The sequence below is a fragment of the Schizophyllum commune genome (genome assembly GCF_000143185.2).
Source record: "Schizophyllum commune H4-8 unplaced genomic scaffold SCHCOscaffold_6, whole genome shotgun sequence".
Taxonomy (NCBI): domain Eukaryota; kingdom Fungi; phylum Basidiomycota; class Agaricomycetes; order Agaricales; family Schizophyllaceae; genus Schizophyllum; species Schizophyllum commune.
Window position 1 is genome coordinate 2,087,537 of NW_026089543.1, and position 15,751 is coordinate 2,103,287.

Sequence of the window (15,751 nt, forward strand, 5' to 3'; positions counted from 1 at the left end):
ACCATCCCTCCATGGCTATGCCTTCCAAAGTCGCGACTGCGTATGCCACTACATACTATACATCAAGACATCCGCCAAGACATCCGCATCATTGAATACCTTCAAAAACACAGTCGGCACTAAGTCAGACAGATTGTCCCTCGCCCAATCCGCCTGGTCATCGTCCAGATACAAGCCAAAAATCAAAGTCCGCAACGACCCTCCACCATATACGGACCGCACCTGCAGCATCTTCACCAGCTTCTCCTCATCGACATCGTACCGCGTCTGCAGCCCAAGCTCGCGCAGCAGCGGTGCGCAGGTACCGCCCTTCGCGGACTTCGACACTGGCGGGGTGAGCGCCTTGACGACGAAATTCGTGGTGGACTTCTCCCCGCCGCCGTCGGCGACGCGAAGGCGCTCGAGGGCAGGCAAGCTGGTGAGTAACGCCTTCACATCCGTGGTCTTGATGTCGACGAAGGAGAGGGTGAGAGAGGTGAGTGACGCGCCCGAGCGTTTGAGCAAGTCGGTCAGCGCTGCCGTGCTCGTCTTGGACTTCCACGCCCATTGCCCGCTCGTACTGGGTGACCCGCTTACATTGTAAAACCCAACCTCGAGGGAGGTGAGGTTGGGCGCGGTGAGCTGGGGGAAGACGAGCTCCGCGAGGGGCTTGACCTTGTCGAGAGTGAGGAGGGCGAGGTGGCGGAGGTTGGGAAGATGGAGCGCGGGAAGGTCGACGTCATTTGCGAGCACGCGGAGGCGCTCGGCAGTGAAGGAGGTGGCGCTCTCGCATCGCTTCAGACAGTCCAAGAAATCATGCAGGCCGTAATATTTGGCGACCAAGTTCACCGTGGTGAGCTGTGCCCATGGCAGAGATACACCAGTAAAAGGCCCCTTGTACTCCCGGAGGGCATGGGCATGCTTGAAGCGCAGTGGTGGCAGTACTTGGCGAAACGCGCTGGGGATGCAAAGGCTGACAAGTGCGCCCAGTTTGCAGTCAGGATCGCTCATGCGCACGAGCGTTTCCTCATGCTCGATTTTGCAATCCTGCCAGCGGTCGCTGTCTGTCAGGAGCGGGGCGAGGAGCAGCTCGTAGCTGGTATGTGGGCCTATCCTGAGCTTCAATGGGTAAGGCGTGGACTGCAATCGATGGTGCTGAATTGCGCGTTTGATACGCTCGCGGAAGGGGAAGTCGTCGGCCGCCGTAACGGGTCGCCGGATGTCGAGAGATGCCCAGAGCCGCGGACTGCTGCGCACAACGGAGCGCCACAGGCTGCACACCTGTCCTAGCACGACCGGCGTTGAGGACCGATCACGGAGCGCGTACTCGCGATCGGCAACAACGAAGGTGAAGATGCGGAACAACACGTCGGGGACGAGACGTCGGTAGGGGGCGTGTATGTTGCGTATGCGGGACATGTACTGCTTCATGGAGTCGATCTCTTCGTCGAGTTTGTGAAGGAGAAGGACGGCCTTTCGGCGCTCTTCATTATATTGGTGGTAGACGCGCTGGACGTCGGTGAGGTGCTGATCTACACTGGATTTGTCTTTGAGGTAATGTGGTAGTTCTGAGGGATCTTCGAGAGTCTCTAGGGCGTGGAAGAAGTCGTTGGGTGGTAGAGATGTCTGACAGTTGTCGCATAGGATGAGGGGAGCCATAGTTCCTACGAAGATGCCATATTCTGAGAGTTCATCTCTACGAAGAGACAGCCACGTACCTGTAGATGTACCAGGGCACACGAGCAGCTCTGGGCTAAGCAGTCAAGCTGAGGAATCGCGAATGCGCCGGAGGGGGGGACTCGGAGGGTGTACGATAAGAGCAGACGAACACGCGACGCGTCGCGTGTGCGTCGCGCGCAGCGCGCTCGTCACGCGTCTTGTCACAAGTTTCCTTCCCGAACCACCATGTCCTCCTCCTCGCGGCGGCCCCAGTCCCCAATGGTAGCCCTTCGTCGCCATCTCGAGCCTCGACCCTTGTCTACCCTCCCAGTCCGCCTCACCCATCTCGCGCATCGGACGATTTCTTGAATTTCTTCGGTCTCGCGCTGATCATCTGGCCGTTATCTTATCGGTGCCGCCCCCGGTCGGTCCGCACTCGGCCGATCTCCGACATGAGGTGCTCGGCAAGTGACGAAGTCGCGAAGCTCTTCAATCCAAAGTTCAGGGCCACAATGCACCCTTGCGCTTTCCCCACTATCCTCCGAGGCGAGACTATCGAGGACGGGACTCGCTGGAAGCCATCGTGAACACACTGAGCACTCGCCACCATCCCCCTTCATCGATGCATGCACGCTCATGGTGAACCTCATCGACTTGCCGGAGGACGTGATCGTGTGCATCTGCTACTGGCTTCGCGTCGAAGATGTGCTTCGCCTAACCGAGGTGCGCCACGTCCTTTCCTTCCGGGCCTCCGTACTCAAAACGTTCAGACATGTCGCGCGCTGCACACGCTCGCGTCCAGCGACTACGTGTGGCACCAGATCCCCCTCGATCTTCCTCTTCCACTCCGTCCTGATACCCCTCGCTCGTCGCTACCCGCCCGCGAGCTTCGTCACCTCGCAGTCCACGCCCTGCGCCTCAACCGCAACTGGCGCCGGCCCGTCTTCGCTCGCCCCCGCATCACCCACATCGAGCACGGCAACATCGTCTTTCGCTCCGAGCTGCTACCAAATGACCGTCTCTGCACTCTCTCGCGCTCGCTGACCAGCATGACATACTTCACTGTCTGGCTGCTCGCCAATAATGGCTACAGACGCGAGCACTGCTTCGAGACACCTGGCGCGCTGAACTTCGCCACAGGCCTTGTGAGAGACTCGGACGACGCGCTTGTTGCGATTATCGGCAGGGCGCCAGGACGCTCAGAGTGAGCCTCTACCAAATTTATTATTGTCTTGTTCACCGGCAACAGATTTCTGGATATATATCGCGTTCCCGCCAGCAAGAGCGCAGACGAAATCGACCCTCCGCAGGTCTCTTTAGTGGCGTCAATATGCCGACCTAGCCACGAAGGCACATTTTCCGAGGTGCACATTGCCGACTACATCGTCGCCGTCAGCCTCGCGAAATTCGAAGGGCAGCAAGTGCCCTCCTACGAAATTCTCCTCGTTAACACACGCACCTGCGTCCATCTGCTAGTCCATCCGAAACTACCGCAGGTACGCCTCTTTTCTTTCATCCCATCGGACGTTTATCGAACCAACCACAGACCTCCGACCAAAAGCACTTCCGGCTCTGCGGCGCGGTCGAGCCGCGCCACATCCTCTTCCTCAGCACCTCGCCTGGCCGGACTGCATCCCTAACCACCCACATTCACGCCCTTCCCACCGAGCTCTTCGACGCCGAGGAGCCCCCAGATGCGGAGAGCATCCGCGCCCACACGCCCATCCCTGCCCTACGCAGCCGCCGCGGCTCCCCACCTCAGTCCTCGCCCTCGTCCCCGCCGCCACCTACCTCGCCTGCACCGCGTCCCGTCGAGCTCGGCCCGCTGGTACATCGACACGAAGTGCCCACTGTGCCCATCCGGCTGCAGACCTACGCCTCTGACGTGCAGATAGACCCGGCGAGCGGGCGGTGCAGTTTCGCCCTCCTGGCCTTCCATGGCGCATATGTTGGCTCACGCGGGCAGGCGGGGGCGCGGGCGATGTTCTTCAGCTTGCCGACGAGGCGGCGAAGCACGGCGGCGAGTACAAGCGCGCAACTCGCGTCCACCGACATCCAGACCTTCCGCATGGATCCGCTCGTTGGCCTCGACGCCGTGTGTCTTGGGCGCACGGGGCGGCGCGCGGTGTGGCTCGAGCGCAACTGGGAGAACGACATCTTCGCGCTGGTGAAGGCGGATTTCGGGGCGCCGGCGGTGAGCAATTTCGGGGCCTCAGCGATATCCTTAGAGGCAGATGGCAAGGCGTTGAGCACGTATGGCAAACTGGTATCCCCTGATACGAAGGCTTCTGCGAGCCAGACGACAGTGGAGAAGCGACAACCGGTGATCGCGCCGCTGCTGCCGCCGCATCTGGCGCTGCCCTTCGAGGCGCACGCGTGTCAGTCACTGGCGTTCGACGAGGCGAAGGGGCGCGTATGTCTGGCGATGCATACGGGGGATGTGTACGTCGTAGATTTCTGATTATGCTGAGGCGCTTGGTAGAGACGACTAGACATAGATGAGCAGACTCCGTCTCAAAGCCAGCGGCGTGTGAGGATCAGGTATGTGATTCGCATGCATGCGTACCCCAGCAGACCTTGTATGTCCTGCGAGTATACCCATATTGGCCCGCTAACATCGTGCAGGGTGGTGCTGGTCGACTGAAGGTGGTAATGCGACCCGCTCCGCCCCCGCCTCAGACTTCGAGGTGAGGCTCTGGGTGCCCTGAGCCCTTCGACACGCGGATATTCTCACGTACGAACGTACGAACGCAATATAGTCTCGCAAAGAACCCGTGGGGTCATCGTTACCACGGGAATTGTCGCAGTCGTCGCCCGAGTCATTCCGGCCGTCTCGCGCGCTACAACGACATGGTTCGAACTCCCTCTCAGACTAAGGCTGCTATTCGTGCTCGGGCGTTCCGAGAGCTGCACAAGAATGACCCGGACTACAGACGCAGGAATGCGGAACGGTCGGCAAGGTGCGTCGCCAGTGGGCTTGGCATCCGTCGCTCGCTCACCTCTAGCGGCGCAGGCTCCGCAGGGCGGCAGGTGCCAAACCACGCCCTCGCATACAGATCCCATCCGCTATCGAGCAACAGCGTACACCCTCACATGCCGACGTCGCTCTCTGGGAGGGCGACATCCTCCCGGAGCTGCATCTTCCGTCGGGCACAGAACTGCCCACAGCCTTTATCCAGCGGCTGCAAATGGTCGATATCCGTCTTCGAACACTATCGAGCACAGCCCCTCTCACCGAAGACCTCGCGCTTGCTCTGCGTGACCCCGCCCGTGCGGCCACTTCCCTGCTTGAACGCGCGCACGGTCACATCTCATCCGGGACGTACATCGACTACTGTGATATACGCTTTGCAATCCGAATGTTGCGCGCAGTTACGGATGCCCTGCGTCTTGCTATAGCTGACGCGGACAGTGCTTCGTCACTATGCCCGCCTTCATACTATCAAGTCTTCGGGGACTTCAGGCTACTGCTTAGGAATGCCACGACAGCACTAGACCTTGCCTCCATCAACATAAAACAAGCGTTGCTCTCATTCCCCGTTACACCAACTTTGCTCAAGGAGGTATGCCGTGACGCAGGATGCTATGAGTTGATAAAACTGACTGGACAATCGCATAGGCTGTTACCTCCTCCGCCAAATGCCATGCTCGGTCTTGCGCTCAACGCTCCGAACTGTCGACTGGCATCAAGCTGCACCCAGAGCATGTCAATTGTCTTGGCCCCGGGGTATGGCTGTGCGACACAGTCATAGATTTCCTCAGCGAGGCATGGAATACGACATGCACCCTTGACGACTGTGTCATCATGCCAGTCGATTTCTCTTTCCGCTGCATAAGGAATCAGACCGACAAGGCGGTCGACATACTACGCAAGGTAAACCTGCGCTACGTATTCACTATCTAGCTGACAGCACGTGCTGCGTTTTACATTTATGCTCAGGTTGCGCTTCGACAACCTCGCCGTACCGAATTCTGGCCACGCATTGTCATTCCAGTATCACACAACAACCATTTCTTCGTGCTTCATATCGATAATGACGCCCGAATCTCGACCGGGTTCGATAGTCTGGCATCGCACGCGTGGAGTGAGCAGCAGCTTACCGCGCTGAATCAGGTACTTACTCGCTGCGCTTTAGCGTGGATATCATCTTCTGACTGTACATCGGCAGCAAGCCTTGACGGCCATCAACACATTCTGCGAGGAGAAAGGGTGGGATATAGTCGAGGAAGACGATTGGAATGACATTAGTCAAGGCTTCAACGTGAGCCCCAAAGCACGCCCTACCGTCGTTCCTTATTCACGGACTTTCAGGTCCCACAGCAAACAAATAGCGTTGATTGCGGTGTCTACACGCTGCTATTCATCAGGCATCTCATCCGCTCGTCTGCGGGCACGCTCAAGGATAAGAGTGTCCCTACACAGTACCATTTTCCTGGACAACAGACGAATCGCGGCGCAGATCGCACGCTTGGTATCACTGGAGGAGATTGAAGAGATTTCAGGTATTAGACCAACCGGATGTTGACGACAACTGTACGGCCGATTCCGAGTCTTCCATGGCTTCCTGAGCTTGCTACGATGGTGGCCGATCATCCGGGAGTCTCGAACACGACTTCTGTATCCGGCTTACCCGCCGTGATGCGAGAACGGGAAAGAGGCGGGGCGCACAAATCATCGGATTGTCCGCCAGCGTGATGGTATGCCCGCTACGCGCTTTGGTCACATAGCTAGTATGTCCCAGGAAACGCCAGGTCATCACGGCGTTGCGAGGGAGCGAGCGGTGGTCCAGAGGATAAGGGTGGGGACAAACATCGACAATGTTGTGACCAAGAGACATAAAGTGCCTCTTTTGGAAAGTCGCCGGCACATGCCGCAAGCTCGCGTCTTGCCTCCTCCCGTCATCTCGTTAGTGTCTTCCACCAGCGACCGACGCACGAGCAGCTAGACATGCTCATGCGGGAATTTTTTGAAGCGAAGAGCCTCGATGGCGCGAGGATATCAGAAAGAGGGTAGACTAGTGATCATGGATCTTTCGACGAGCCGTACGCGTATGGACATGATGATTGTGTGGCACTACTGGAATGTATGATTCAGATTCATTATCCCTAGCCCTGACCGCCTCACAGCATTGGCCGCGTTGCGGGACGACGGGAAAACGTAAGCGAGCCCGTGCTATGCATGCATTGCGGGCGTGGTCTGCTTTTATATAAGCGAGTCAGCGCTGAGCGCGAGACTCACCACCGTCTACAACCCTTTGCTGGTACCCAGGAAGGTGGCCGGGGAGGTCACCATCACGTCTGAGGATGCCAATGGACAGCTCAAAGACCAGAACCTGGAGCAAATCGCTACTGATCTGTCGGCGCATCCGACAGGTTGGCAGACGGTAGAGGAAGTCATGGCCCTACGGCCTGAAAACGGTATACTTCCGGTAGGCGGCCGACGTATCTCAATGAGCACTGCCAACGACTGACAGTCAATTTCTGTAGAGACTTAAACCTGATCACGGAGACATCCCCATCCCTCCGCCGCGATCCGCATCCAGCACCAGGGTATGGCACTATGGATGGCCAATCGGGCTCAATTTCGTGCACGAAACCATCCAGCATTCTATCCCCGATTACAACACGAACACCGCCTTCGCCTTGAAGCTCCCATTGATGACGATAATGGTGAAGCATTATTTCGGCCTCAGATTCGAGGTGAACTTCGCCTACGTAGAACCCGATGATGCGAAATGGCTCCCGGAACCTTTTTACCCTGGGGCTCCTGGCCTTGGCTTCATTGCGTTTGTCAGCACACACCCTCCCAGCCGCCTTCGCAAGCGGCTTACGCAGGAGCAGTTGGACAAGATGGTTCGTACAATGGCTGGTGAACCTCCGCACTGGATGGAAGAAGCAAGGGAGAAGGACGGCATCTATGAGAAGCGGCCCACGCCGACCGAGTAGATACGTGCATATATCTCATGTACTCTCCATACGCTTCAAAGCCTGGTTCTCGCTCTTCCTGCCAGAACAGCAAACGTTGACTGTTGTGAGCGCACTGCGCACGTTGGAAGTTGAACTTGAAGTCGAACATGCGCACGTGATCGTGGGTCGGCATTATCCGAAGCTTCAGTCAATGTCGTCACGTAAACAATATCCATCACTCTGACTTCCATCCCCGCGCACAATGAACGCCCGAGATCGCGTCGAAGATACCTACGAGCGCCAGAACGATGAGCGACTCGACAGCTTGCACTCCAAGATCCGGACTCTTCGTGGAGTAACGCTCGACAGCATCGCTGATCGTAATCCCAGTACTTACGCCCTCCCCAGATCACGACTGACATTCATGGCGACGTCGAGAGGCAGAACTTGATGCTGGATGATACTGTGCGTGCTATTTATCTACAGTAAGAGTGGGTGTTGATGAAATACTTTCAGAACGACCGCTTCTCTTCATTTGCCGACTCCCTAGCAGCCTCATCGCGCAGGGCCGGCCAGGCGTTCGGTATCGGCGGCCAGGGCGCAATACGGCCATGGCGAATAGCAATGCTTGTGGTAGTCGTATTCATAGCGTTATGGTTGTCCTTCAAGATCGGCTACTGGTTGTGGGGCGGCCCTGCAGCGGGGGAGGTTTGAGGAATGGTCATATCTGGGTTGGCTTCATGGTGCGTACTTTGTCTGGGTCATGGGCCATGTCCTTACCAATCATGCAGGACTTTCGGCTTGTATACAGACTATGCAATGGATCTTATAATCTTTGATACCCCACGTCGCCCTACCGCGTCTATCCTCACACTCGGAAGCTCTCACAACGCACCGTACAAGGATCCGCACAGTCAAATATGAGTGCGACCATAGCCGGTCTCGACGATGCAGTGAATTAGCTCTAAACCCGAACAGTGGAGGCCCCCGTCCGCTCAAGGATACAGTATCCATCATACTGCCATGCATAAATACCTGACATTCCAGATACATAACTGAACATACCCAGTCCATACATACCACCGTCATCCTCCTTCACTATCGCCCACCTCTCAATGCGCCGGACACCCCCCACACATCCCATGCCCGCACCCCCAACAACTAGCCACCCCCACCCCGCACGTCCTCAGCACCAGCGACACCACGCTCACTACGCCCTCGCCCAGCACAAACCCACTAGCGACAACAATCAACCAAATATCCTCGCGTCCCCTCGCGTATCGCGTGCGGTAGACATGCTCGATTATGCCGCCGATGAGGCGCGCGATGGAGAAGGACGGCGTGTTGAGGAAGCCGATGGCGAAGGCGACGCCGGAGGGGACGTATTTAGCCCAGGGGCGGGAGGCGCGGGTAGCGTAGGTCTTGAGGGCGGCGATGAGGGCGAAGAGGAGGCCAAAGGCGAGCATGAAGATGCCGCTTTTGACAGGAAGGGTACCGTCGCCTGGGATGAGGGAGGGAGGAGTCAGTGAGGGGTTGTTGGAGGGGTTTGGGATGTCACTCACGCAGCAGCCTCGCCAGGCTTAGCCAGACGTATGCTGTCGGCGCCGGAAACGACGGTCCGGGAATTTCGTACGCGCGTGTGTACAAGCTGAACGCCGTCGTCGTGACCAGAATCGAGACCGTCGAGCCGATGAGTTGTCCATAAAACTGCGCTCTCGGTGACGCGCCGCAAAGGTGCCCAGTCTTCAAGTCCTGCATGAGGTCACCCGCTCTGATTGGTTGTCAGCCCTTGCAACTGACATCGAGGCACCGCACACAAGAAGGGCGATACTCACTGCTGCGCGCCTGCCTCCGCTACACCGCCAGCGATGATGTTCGCGACGATATTGCCCGGCTGCACCCACGCGAAGACTAGCTGCGAGATCTTGCCTAGACCGGAGACAGGATTCAAATCGGTCTCGCCGAGGGCGCGGACGCTGAGGATGGATATTAGCTCAGGTTCGATAGGATCTGTCCTTGGGTCAGGGGACTGTACACGGTTCTCCACTCACCCCAGCACGCTCAACAGCCCACCCAGCGCGAACCCAAGCAACGTAGCCCACGGCTTAATCCCCTCGTGCCCAAATACGGCCCACACGAGGATCGTGCCGAACAGGACGCTGGCCCCAAGGCCCCAGAGCACCCAGCTGTAGGGCACGAGGCGGTCGGGGGTCTCGACCTCGCTGTCTTCCTTGTTGTAGCTTCCGTTTGAGTAGCTTGCATTTGAGTAGCTTGCGTTCGGGTGACTTGCAGGGTGGATGAGATTTGGGTAGGCACCGAAGGGGTGTCGGTCGGAGGAGACAGAGCGACCCTGTGCGCCTGCAGAGGCTGAACGACCGGATGAGGTGGGAGTGTAGCCGTCGGCGGATGAGCGGTGTCCGCGCGAGCGAAGGCGGGAGTAGACATCGACGACATATTCGTAGATGACGGGAAGGAGGGAGACGAGGCTGTCCGTGCACATTATGGCGAGGGAGGTCCAGAGGATCCTAAGAGCCGGAAAAGAAGGAGGGAAGGGTTAGCATGCGGAAACACAGGGAGCGATGAATGTGCCCACCATCCTCTGGCGCCTGTGGTCATATCACCAACCGGTCCCGGGGCCCAGCCGTTGTGTTTGGATATTGGGGATAGGATTGCCCAGCCTACGAACATGCCCTGTAGAGGATCAGCACGGTGTTGATAGCAAAAATGCTGAGGTCAGTCAGGCAAGAGGTTTAGACGTACCAGATTCATACTGAGCGTCGTTGGGAACCCCATAATGATTCCTGCGCGGCCGCAGTGAGTCTCTAGATCGCAAAGATGCTCTGAACCACGCGTACCTTGTCCGACGTAGGACAAGCTGGGGGTGAAGTACCAAAGCCAGTGGCTAGCCAACGCGGTGCCAAATAGGGGCAAGGCGAAGGTGACGGGGAAGAAGTATGCGAAGAGCTGGGAAGACGATTAGCACATCGGCTTGCGATTCCCCTTGCAGGCGCATGACAGTAGCTTCGCAGAACGGTGGAGGCATGATGGAGGAAGACGAGAAGACTGAACATACAGTGAGCGCGCTTGACGCAAAGAAGCTCCATGTGAGCGTGCGCCAGCCGTCATTTTGTACCGTGCTGGAAACGTTGTAGAGAGGTGTCTCCTCATCGACGTCCTCGTCTTCGATTTCCACGGACGTCGCTTCGTCGTGGATGGTTGGGTCCTCCGCACTGATGTGCTGGTACCCTCGGCGCCTGTGCAGTCCTTCGGTATCTGGCGGGGGTAACTTATGAAGGACCGAGATGAGCTGCGCCGTAGCCGTGCCGGACGGGAAGGCCAGCTTCTCTTCTATGATCTGCGACCGAGGTCACAGGGTGCCACAAAGGCGCAGAGTACTGACGTACAACTTGCTTGCGAATCGGCGGGGACAAGAACACTCTGGGTTGGTCCACACGAACTCAGCTGTTACTCGGCGCAGAGTAGCGAGCGGACGTACCCGAAGAAAGCCACGGAGAGGGACCAGGCTATGGCGTTCCACCATGAGAGGTGTATGGGGGGTACGCCGTCCCGGTCTTCTGAGAGGAGGCCTAGCGCAGGGAGGATGCCCACGAAGCCTGCCGCGAGCGGCATAGTTCCTGTCTGGGATACGCGGGCATGAGGGAGGGACGGGTAGGGGGGATGGCGCAATCACTGACTGCGACTGCGGTGGTCTGGACGACTATGAGCTCCTGCGCGCTCAGGGGTGTGGGGAGCAGACGCGAGATGAGGAAGCCTATGAGTGCGGACTGGAGGGACATCCTAAATGGAGGGGGGAAGCGTTGGTATGCGTTCGGCGGATGAGGAGGCATGCAACTCACATACTAATCCAGCCGGTCTGCAGGCCGAAGTACAGGTTCGTGAAGCATAGCAAGCAGCCTATGGCGAGGCCAATGACCACCGCCTTGCCTGTGAACTCGGGAGAGGCGCGTTCGCCGTCAGGGTGCTCGTCGCCACCATTCCCCCGAGGTCCCCATCTGCAGTAGGCCGTCATGTTGCGTTCAGAACGAGGGGGAAATCACTGCTCACTGCGTCCATATATCTGAGAGGCCCATTGGCACGCGGCGGGATGAGGGGAGGAGACAAGCCGCGGTGGAATCTTATCGGCGGCCACCGCGCGCTGACTGAGCCCGACGGGCGCTTATGCTCACGCTAATTGATGGATCGCATCATCACCGAGACGAGTCACCTTGTCCCTCGCCACCATGGCCCAGAAAACACAGAAAATCCGTCAAGCGGATGGTATACTCAGAGATGTGCCTGATCCCGGACATCCTGCAATGTGCGTGGCCGTCATTGTCACCGGCCCAATTACTGAACTCAAGAGACAGTCTCCCGAAGGAGGGGGAGCGCAACATCCTGATCACCTCTGCCCTACCGTACTGCAATAACGTCCCTCATCTTGGTGAGCTGAATGATAGAGCGTCCTGGGTAGCACTGAGAAGGATTAGGCAATATCATCGGGAGTACGCTCAGTGCCGATGTCTTTAGCCGGTGAGTACACCGGATGATCGACGCGACTAGTGCTCACATGTCCTCAGATACAACCGTAAGGCGGCTGCTTGTAACACGGAGCGATGCACTGAGAGATACCCCAAGGCACTCGTAACCGGAGAACCCTCTACGTTTGTGGTACCGACGAATACGGCACGGCTACCGAGACGCAAGCGTTGAAAGAGGGGATCACCCCCAAAGAACTATGCGACAAGTACCACGCCCTTCACGTCGCCACGTATGAGTGGTTCAACCTTGGGTTCGACTACTTCGGTCGCACATCTACCCCCTGGCACACGACGTGAGCGATCAGCCCGATCGTATATCCTTGCGCCTGCTCATATAGCCCAGCATCTCGCAAGAGATCTTCACCAATCTCTACAAGAATGGTTATCTTGAAAAGCAGGACAAGGAGCAGACATATTGCGAAGGCTGCCCGAAGTGCGTGATCAGCTTCATTGTTGGTTCACCTCACTGATTCCCCGCCAGATTCCTTGCCGATCGCTTCGTTGAAGGCACTTGTCCGCACTGCGGTTACGACGTGCGTTTCCTCATGCCTTCCACACACTCCCGCTGACGATTCTCAGGACGCCCGCGGCGATCAATGCGACGGCTGCAGCCGCACCCTCGACCCCATCGACCTCATCAAGCCGCGCTGCCTCGTCGACAAAACGCACGTCGTCACACGCAAAATCTCCTCCCACATGTACCTCAAGCTCAACGCGATCCAGCCCAAGACCGAGGAGTGGATCAAGGCGACGTGGAAGAAGGGCAAGTGGTCCCCGAACGCGGTCATCAACAGCGAGGGCGAGATCATCGACCCGAGACTGAAGAACGGGCTGGTGCCGACGGCGATTACGCGAGATCTAACGTGGGGTGTGCCGGTGCCGGTGGTGGACGAGGCGCTGGAGGGGATGAAGGATAAGGTGTTGTGTGAGTGGAGACGTGGTTGGCTTTTTTGTGGCGAGAAACTGACCCCTAGCAGATGTGTGGTTCGATGCGCCGATTGGCTATCCGTCAATTACGGCGAACTACACGCCGGAATGGCGACAATGGTGGTTCAACCCGGAGCATGTCAACTTATATCAGTTTATGGGCAAAGACAACGTATACTTCCACACCGTTTACTTCCCGTCAGTGGAGCTGGGCGACGGCAGGAATTGGACCATGTTGCACCACTTGTCGACCACTGGTATGCTCAGCCTTCTACTTTCTGTAGACATCAATCTGACTGTCATTCTGCAGAGTTCCTGAACTACGAGAATGGCAAGTTCTCGAAGAGCAAGAACCGTGGTGTCTTCGGTCCTGCCGCAAAGGAGACTGGCGTGCCCTCAGATGTCTGGAGATATTACCTGCTCTCCACTCGCCCAGAGACCGGCGATGCTATGTTTTCGTGGTCAGAATTCGTGAGTAGTGACCTTGGCAGCCATGACTACCGTCACCAACTTTTCCTCTCAGATCGCCGCCAACAACAACGTCTTGCTGAACAACTTCGGCAACTTCGTCAACCGCGCCCTCAAGTTCGTCACCTCACAATACGACTCCATCGTCCCCGACGGCGGGGACGCGCCAGGGCCCTACAGCCCCAACGATGTCAACGACGCCGACTTCATCGCCGACGTCAACAACCTCCTCGCCGAATACACCGCCAACATGGAGGCCGTCAAGCTCCGCGCCGGCCTCCAGACCATCATGGCCCTCGCCGCGCGCGGCAACGGCTACCTCCAGGCCTCCAAGCTCGGCAAGGCGCTCATGATCGAGGACCCGACGCGCTGCGCGCAGGTCCTCGCGCGCGCGGTGAACCTCATCTACGTGCTCTCCGTGCTCGTGTACCCGTACATGCCCGCAACGAGCAACGCGATGCTCGCGCAGCTGAACGCGCCCGCGCGCGTCGTGCCTGAGGCGTTCGGCAACGACATCCTTGCGGGGCATGTGCTGGGCACGCCGGAGCACCTCTTCAAGCGCATCGAGGAGAAGCAGGCGGAGGCGTGGCGCGCGCGGTTCGGCGGGGCCGAGGCGGACGGCGGGAAGGAGGAGGAGGCGCCGAAGAGCAAGCGCGCGGCGAAGAAGGCGGCGAAGGCGGACAAGCAAGAGAAGGCGGCGAAGACGGACGTGCCAGCGGCGGTGAAGACGCCTGCGATGGAGGCGCTGGAGGCGAGGATTGCGGAGCAGGGGCAGAAGGTGCGCGAGCTGAAGGCAAAGCCCAAGTCGGCGGAGGTGGATGCGGAGATCAAGGCGGAGGTAGAGACGCTGAAGGGCCTGAAGGGCGAGCTGGAGACGCTGGCGAAGGCCGCGCCGACCATTTGAAGCGCCAGCTATCTGAAGGAACCCGTTGTTGGATAAGATGCAGTCATTTCGAAATCCTCGACAACGATGATCACCTGTAGCATTAGGTTGTAGACCTAGCTGTTGTACTCGCGTCGACTCAACACGATGCTATCCCTCGAAACTGTGTGCTACAATTCAGAATAGTCCATGGGTATCGGAAAGTGTACAACCAGGATACAGCGGTGATGTGCATAGCTAAAGAACTGTCGTGGGATCAGCCAACAGGCGCTCGACAGCTGCTTTCACGCAAGCTACAACGCGCTGGTAATCAGGCTCATCCCGGCGTGAGTACCAGATCATAGGCCCATGTCCCTTGCTTAGCTTGACCTTGTCCTGTGAGGGCAGGCGAGCGAGTTCACCTTCCTCTAGCTCCTGAGGTTATGGTTAGCGCGATAGTCTTGGATGCCTTAAAGTCTATATGGTCGAACGTACCCGCATGCCCACTTCTCCTGCACTTTCCAAGAAATACTGACAGCGGTACTTCACGGGCAGTCCAGCCTCGTCGAACTTAACGTTCGTCGAGCCTAGGAAGAGGAGGTCTTGCCGCAAGGCGCGCATAAGAGGCGTCTGCGCGGCATCGTCGACTTCTTCGGTGGCTACGCGCTCGTAATCGCGCACGTAGTTTGAGGGCACGCCGAAGAAGAAGGCGGTCGCGAGTGCATTGCTGATGGCGTCGTGCGTGTCGTAGGAGATAGCTAGGGCCTGCGATACGAGGAATAAGTAAGACGAGTGCACGAGGTCAAGAGCATAGCCTGAAGCGGACGTACGCTCTTCAGTAGGATACCACCCAGGCTATGAGCAATAAACAAGATGGGAAGCATTTCTGTCTGCGATGATGTGAATGAGTCGGTTCAAGAAAATTAGATATGCATGTTCGATTTGACTTACCTCTGTATCTTCCCGAAGGTCGCTCAGCCGGCGTAGGAAATCGTGCACAACGTGCTCCATCGGCTTAGTCTCGTCCACCGACGTGTCGTAGCCATACGAGAGCAAGCGGTAGGGCGTGCCTGGAATGTCTTGAGGCAGTAAGTCGCGCAGCCAGCAGACACCGGTCTCTCGGTCAGTGTAGGAGTCGAGTCAATGTGCGTTTAACCCGTGAAGGAGGACGACGCTGTGTGGCGCACGGGCGGTCAGAAATTCCTTGTGTGGCGAGTCAACAGTACTCAACTCACTCAAGCGCGCGGTCCCCATAGGGAGAGTCAAGCAAGATGTGCAGGCCTTCTGACTTAGGCTTGCTAACGTCGGGAGCAGGAGGAGGAGCCGCAGTCTTCTGCGCGCCAATGCCCTTGAAAAGTCGCGCAACAGACTTCTTCATAGCAGCTGGTCAACCTCGGCGGACCTGAAAGCA

General features: G+C 57.8%; 6 protein-coding genes across 6 annotated transcripts; 3 read left to right on the forward strand and 3 right to left on the reverse strand.

Moving 5' to 3' along the window:
- Positions 1-18: 18 nt before the first annotated feature.
- Positions 19-1,799, reverse strand: SCHCODRAFT_02627051 (uncharacterized protein). Its single transcript, XM_003031595.3, has 2 exons — positions 1,698-1,799; positions 19-1,643 (listed from the first exon to the last, which is right to left on the reverse strand). Exon 2 carries the CDS (start codon positions 1,636-1,638, stop codon positions 49-51), a length of 1,590 nt encoding a protein of 529 aa, XP_003031641.1. The 5' UTR covers positions 1,639-1,643; positions 1,698-1,799; the 3' UTR covers positions 19-48.
- Positions 1,800-1,884: 85 nt separating this feature from the next.
- On the forward strand, positions 1,885-7,659 carry SCHCODRAFT_02678522 (uncharacterized protein). The gene is made up of 16 exons (XM_003032025.2): positions 1,885-2,361; positions 2,409-2,842; positions 2,888-3,134; positions 3,185-4,051; positions 4,121-4,179; positions 4,213-4,217; positions 4,264-4,325; positions 4,510-4,598; positions 4,652-5,201; positions 5,258-5,512; positions 5,579-5,752; positions 5,808-5,900; positions 5,960-6,110; positions 6,766-6,796; positions 6,908-7,067; positions 7,126-7,659. The coding sequence occupies exons 1-16, from the start codon at positions 2,275-2,277 to the stop codon at positions 7,582-7,584; spliced, it is 3,723 nt and encodes a 1,240-aa protein (XP_003032071.1). The 5' UTR covers positions 1,885-2,274; the 3' UTR covers positions 7,585-7,659.
- A 124-nt stretch (positions 7,660-7,783) lies between these two features.
- SCHCODRAFT_02627062 (uncharacterized protein) lies at positions 7,784-8,371 on the forward strand. Its single transcript, XM_003032024.2, has 4 exons — positions 7,784-7,900; positions 7,954-8,010; positions 8,062-8,288; positions 8,337-8,371. Exons 1-3 carry the CDS (start codon positions 7,808-7,810, stop codon positions 8,257-8,259), a joined length of 348 nt encoding a protein of 115 aa, XP_003032070.2. The 5' UTR covers positions 7,784-7,807; the 3' UTR covers positions 8,260-8,288; positions 8,337-8,371.
- Positions 8,372-8,488: 117 nt separating this feature from the next.
- SCHCODRAFT_02627063 (OPT superfamily oligopeptide transporter) lies at positions 8,489-11,665 on the reverse strand. Its single transcript, XM_050345387.1, has 13 exons — positions 11,611-11,665; positions 11,403-11,558; positions 11,241-11,343; positions 11,042-11,184; positions 10,950-10,983; positions 10,619-10,900; positions 10,401-10,509; positions 10,306-10,346; positions 10,139-10,236; positions 9,597-10,070; positions 9,381-9,521; positions 9,108-9,316; positions 8,489-9,046 (listed from the first exon to the last, which is right to left on the reverse strand). The coding sequence occupies exons 1-13, from the start codon at positions 11,634-11,636 to the stop codon at positions 8,658-8,660; spliced, it is 2,205 nt and encodes a 734-aa protein (XP_050200192.1). The 5' UTR covers positions 11,637-11,665; the 3' UTR covers positions 8,489-8,657.
- Positions 11,666-11,764: 99 nt separating this feature from the next.
- On the forward strand, positions 11,765-14,524 carry SCHCODRAFT_02627070 (methionyl-tRNA synthetase). Its single transcript, XM_003032023.2, has 11 exons — positions 11,765-11,863; positions 11,913-11,986; positions 12,033-12,075; positions 12,123-12,130; positions 12,181-12,376; positions 12,427-12,516; positions 12,565-12,616; positions 12,663-13,008; positions 13,061-13,267; positions 13,321-13,481; positions 13,534-14,524. The coding sequence occupies exons 1-11, from the start codon at positions 11,787-11,789 to the stop codon at positions 14,380-14,382; spliced, it is 2,103 nt and encodes a 700-aa protein (XP_003032069.1). The 5' UTR covers positions 11,765-11,786; the 3' UTR covers positions 14,383-14,524.
- Positions 14,525-14,598: 74 nt separating this feature from the next.
- Positions 14,599-15,594, reverse strand: SCHCODRAFT_02689048 (uncharacterized protein; the record flags this gene model as incomplete). Its single annotated transcript, XM_003031593.2, has 5 exons — positions 14,599-14,775; positions 14,836-15,105; positions 15,171-15,230; positions 15,292-15,410; positions 15,576-15,594. The coding sequence occupies 5 exons, from the start codon at positions 15,592-15,594 to the stop codon at positions 14,599-14,601; spliced, it is 645 nt and encodes a 214-aa protein (XP_003031639.1).
- Between the last annotated feature and the right edge of the window lie 157 nt (positions 15,595-15,751).

Excerpts from the sequence above, each read along its gene's own strand:
- SCHCODRAFT_02627051 (XM_003031595.3), bottom strand. The coding sequence starts at position 1,638 with ATGGCTCCCCTCATCCTATGCGACAACTGTCAGACATCTCTACCACCC.
- SCHCODRAFT_02678522 (XM_003032025.2), top strand. The coding sequence starts at position 2,275 with ATGGTGAACCTCATCGACTTGCCGGAGGACGTGATCGTGTGCATCTGC. Across the intron at positions 4,599-4,651 it reads AATGCGGAACGGTCGGCAAG|GCTCCGCAGGGCGGCAGGTG; the intron begins GTGCGTCGCCAG and ends CTAGCGGCGCAG. Across the intron at positions 6,111-6,765 it reads CGGCGCAGATCGCACGCTTG|CATTGGCCGCGTTGCGGGAC; the intron begins GTATCACTGGAG and ends ACCGCCTCACAG.
- SCHCODRAFT_02627062 (XM_003032024.2), top strand. The coding sequence starts at position 7,808 with ATGAACGCCCGAGATCGCGTCGAAGATACCTACGAGCGCCAGAACGAT. Across the intron at positions 7,901-7,953 it reads AGATCCGGACTCTTCGTGGA|ATCACGACTGACATTCATGG; the intron begins GTAACGCTCGAC and ends CGCCCTCCCCAG. Across the intron at positions 8,011-8,061 it reads ACTTGATGCTGGATGATACT|AACGACCGCTTCTCTTCATT; the intron begins GTGCGTGCTATT and ends AAATACTTTCAG.
- SCHCODRAFT_02627063 (XM_050345387.1), bottom strand. The coding sequence starts at position 11,636 with ATGGGCCTCTCAGATATATGGACGCA. Across the intron at positions 11,185-11,240 it reads TCCAGACCACCGCAGTCGCA|ACAGGAACTATGCCGCTCGC; the intron begins GTCAGTGATTGC and ends CGCGTATCCCAG. Across the intron at positions 10,510-10,618 it reads TTGCGTCAAGCGCGCTCACT|CTCTTCGCATACTTCTTCCC; the intron begins GTATGTTCAGTC and ends TCGTCTTCCCAG.
- SCHCODRAFT_02627070 (XM_003032023.2), top strand. The coding sequence starts at position 11,787 with ATGGCCCAGAAAACACAGAAAATCCGTCAAGCGGATGGTATACTCAGA. Across the intron at positions 12,377-12,426 it reads TCTACCCCCTGGCACACGAC|CATCTCGCAAGAGATCTTCA; the intron begins GTGAGCGATCAG and ends CATATAGCCCAG. Across the intron at positions 13,482-13,533 it reads TGTTTTCGTGGTCAGAATTC|ATCGCCGCCAACAACAACGT; the intron begins GTGAGTAGTGAC and ends TTTTCCTCTCAG.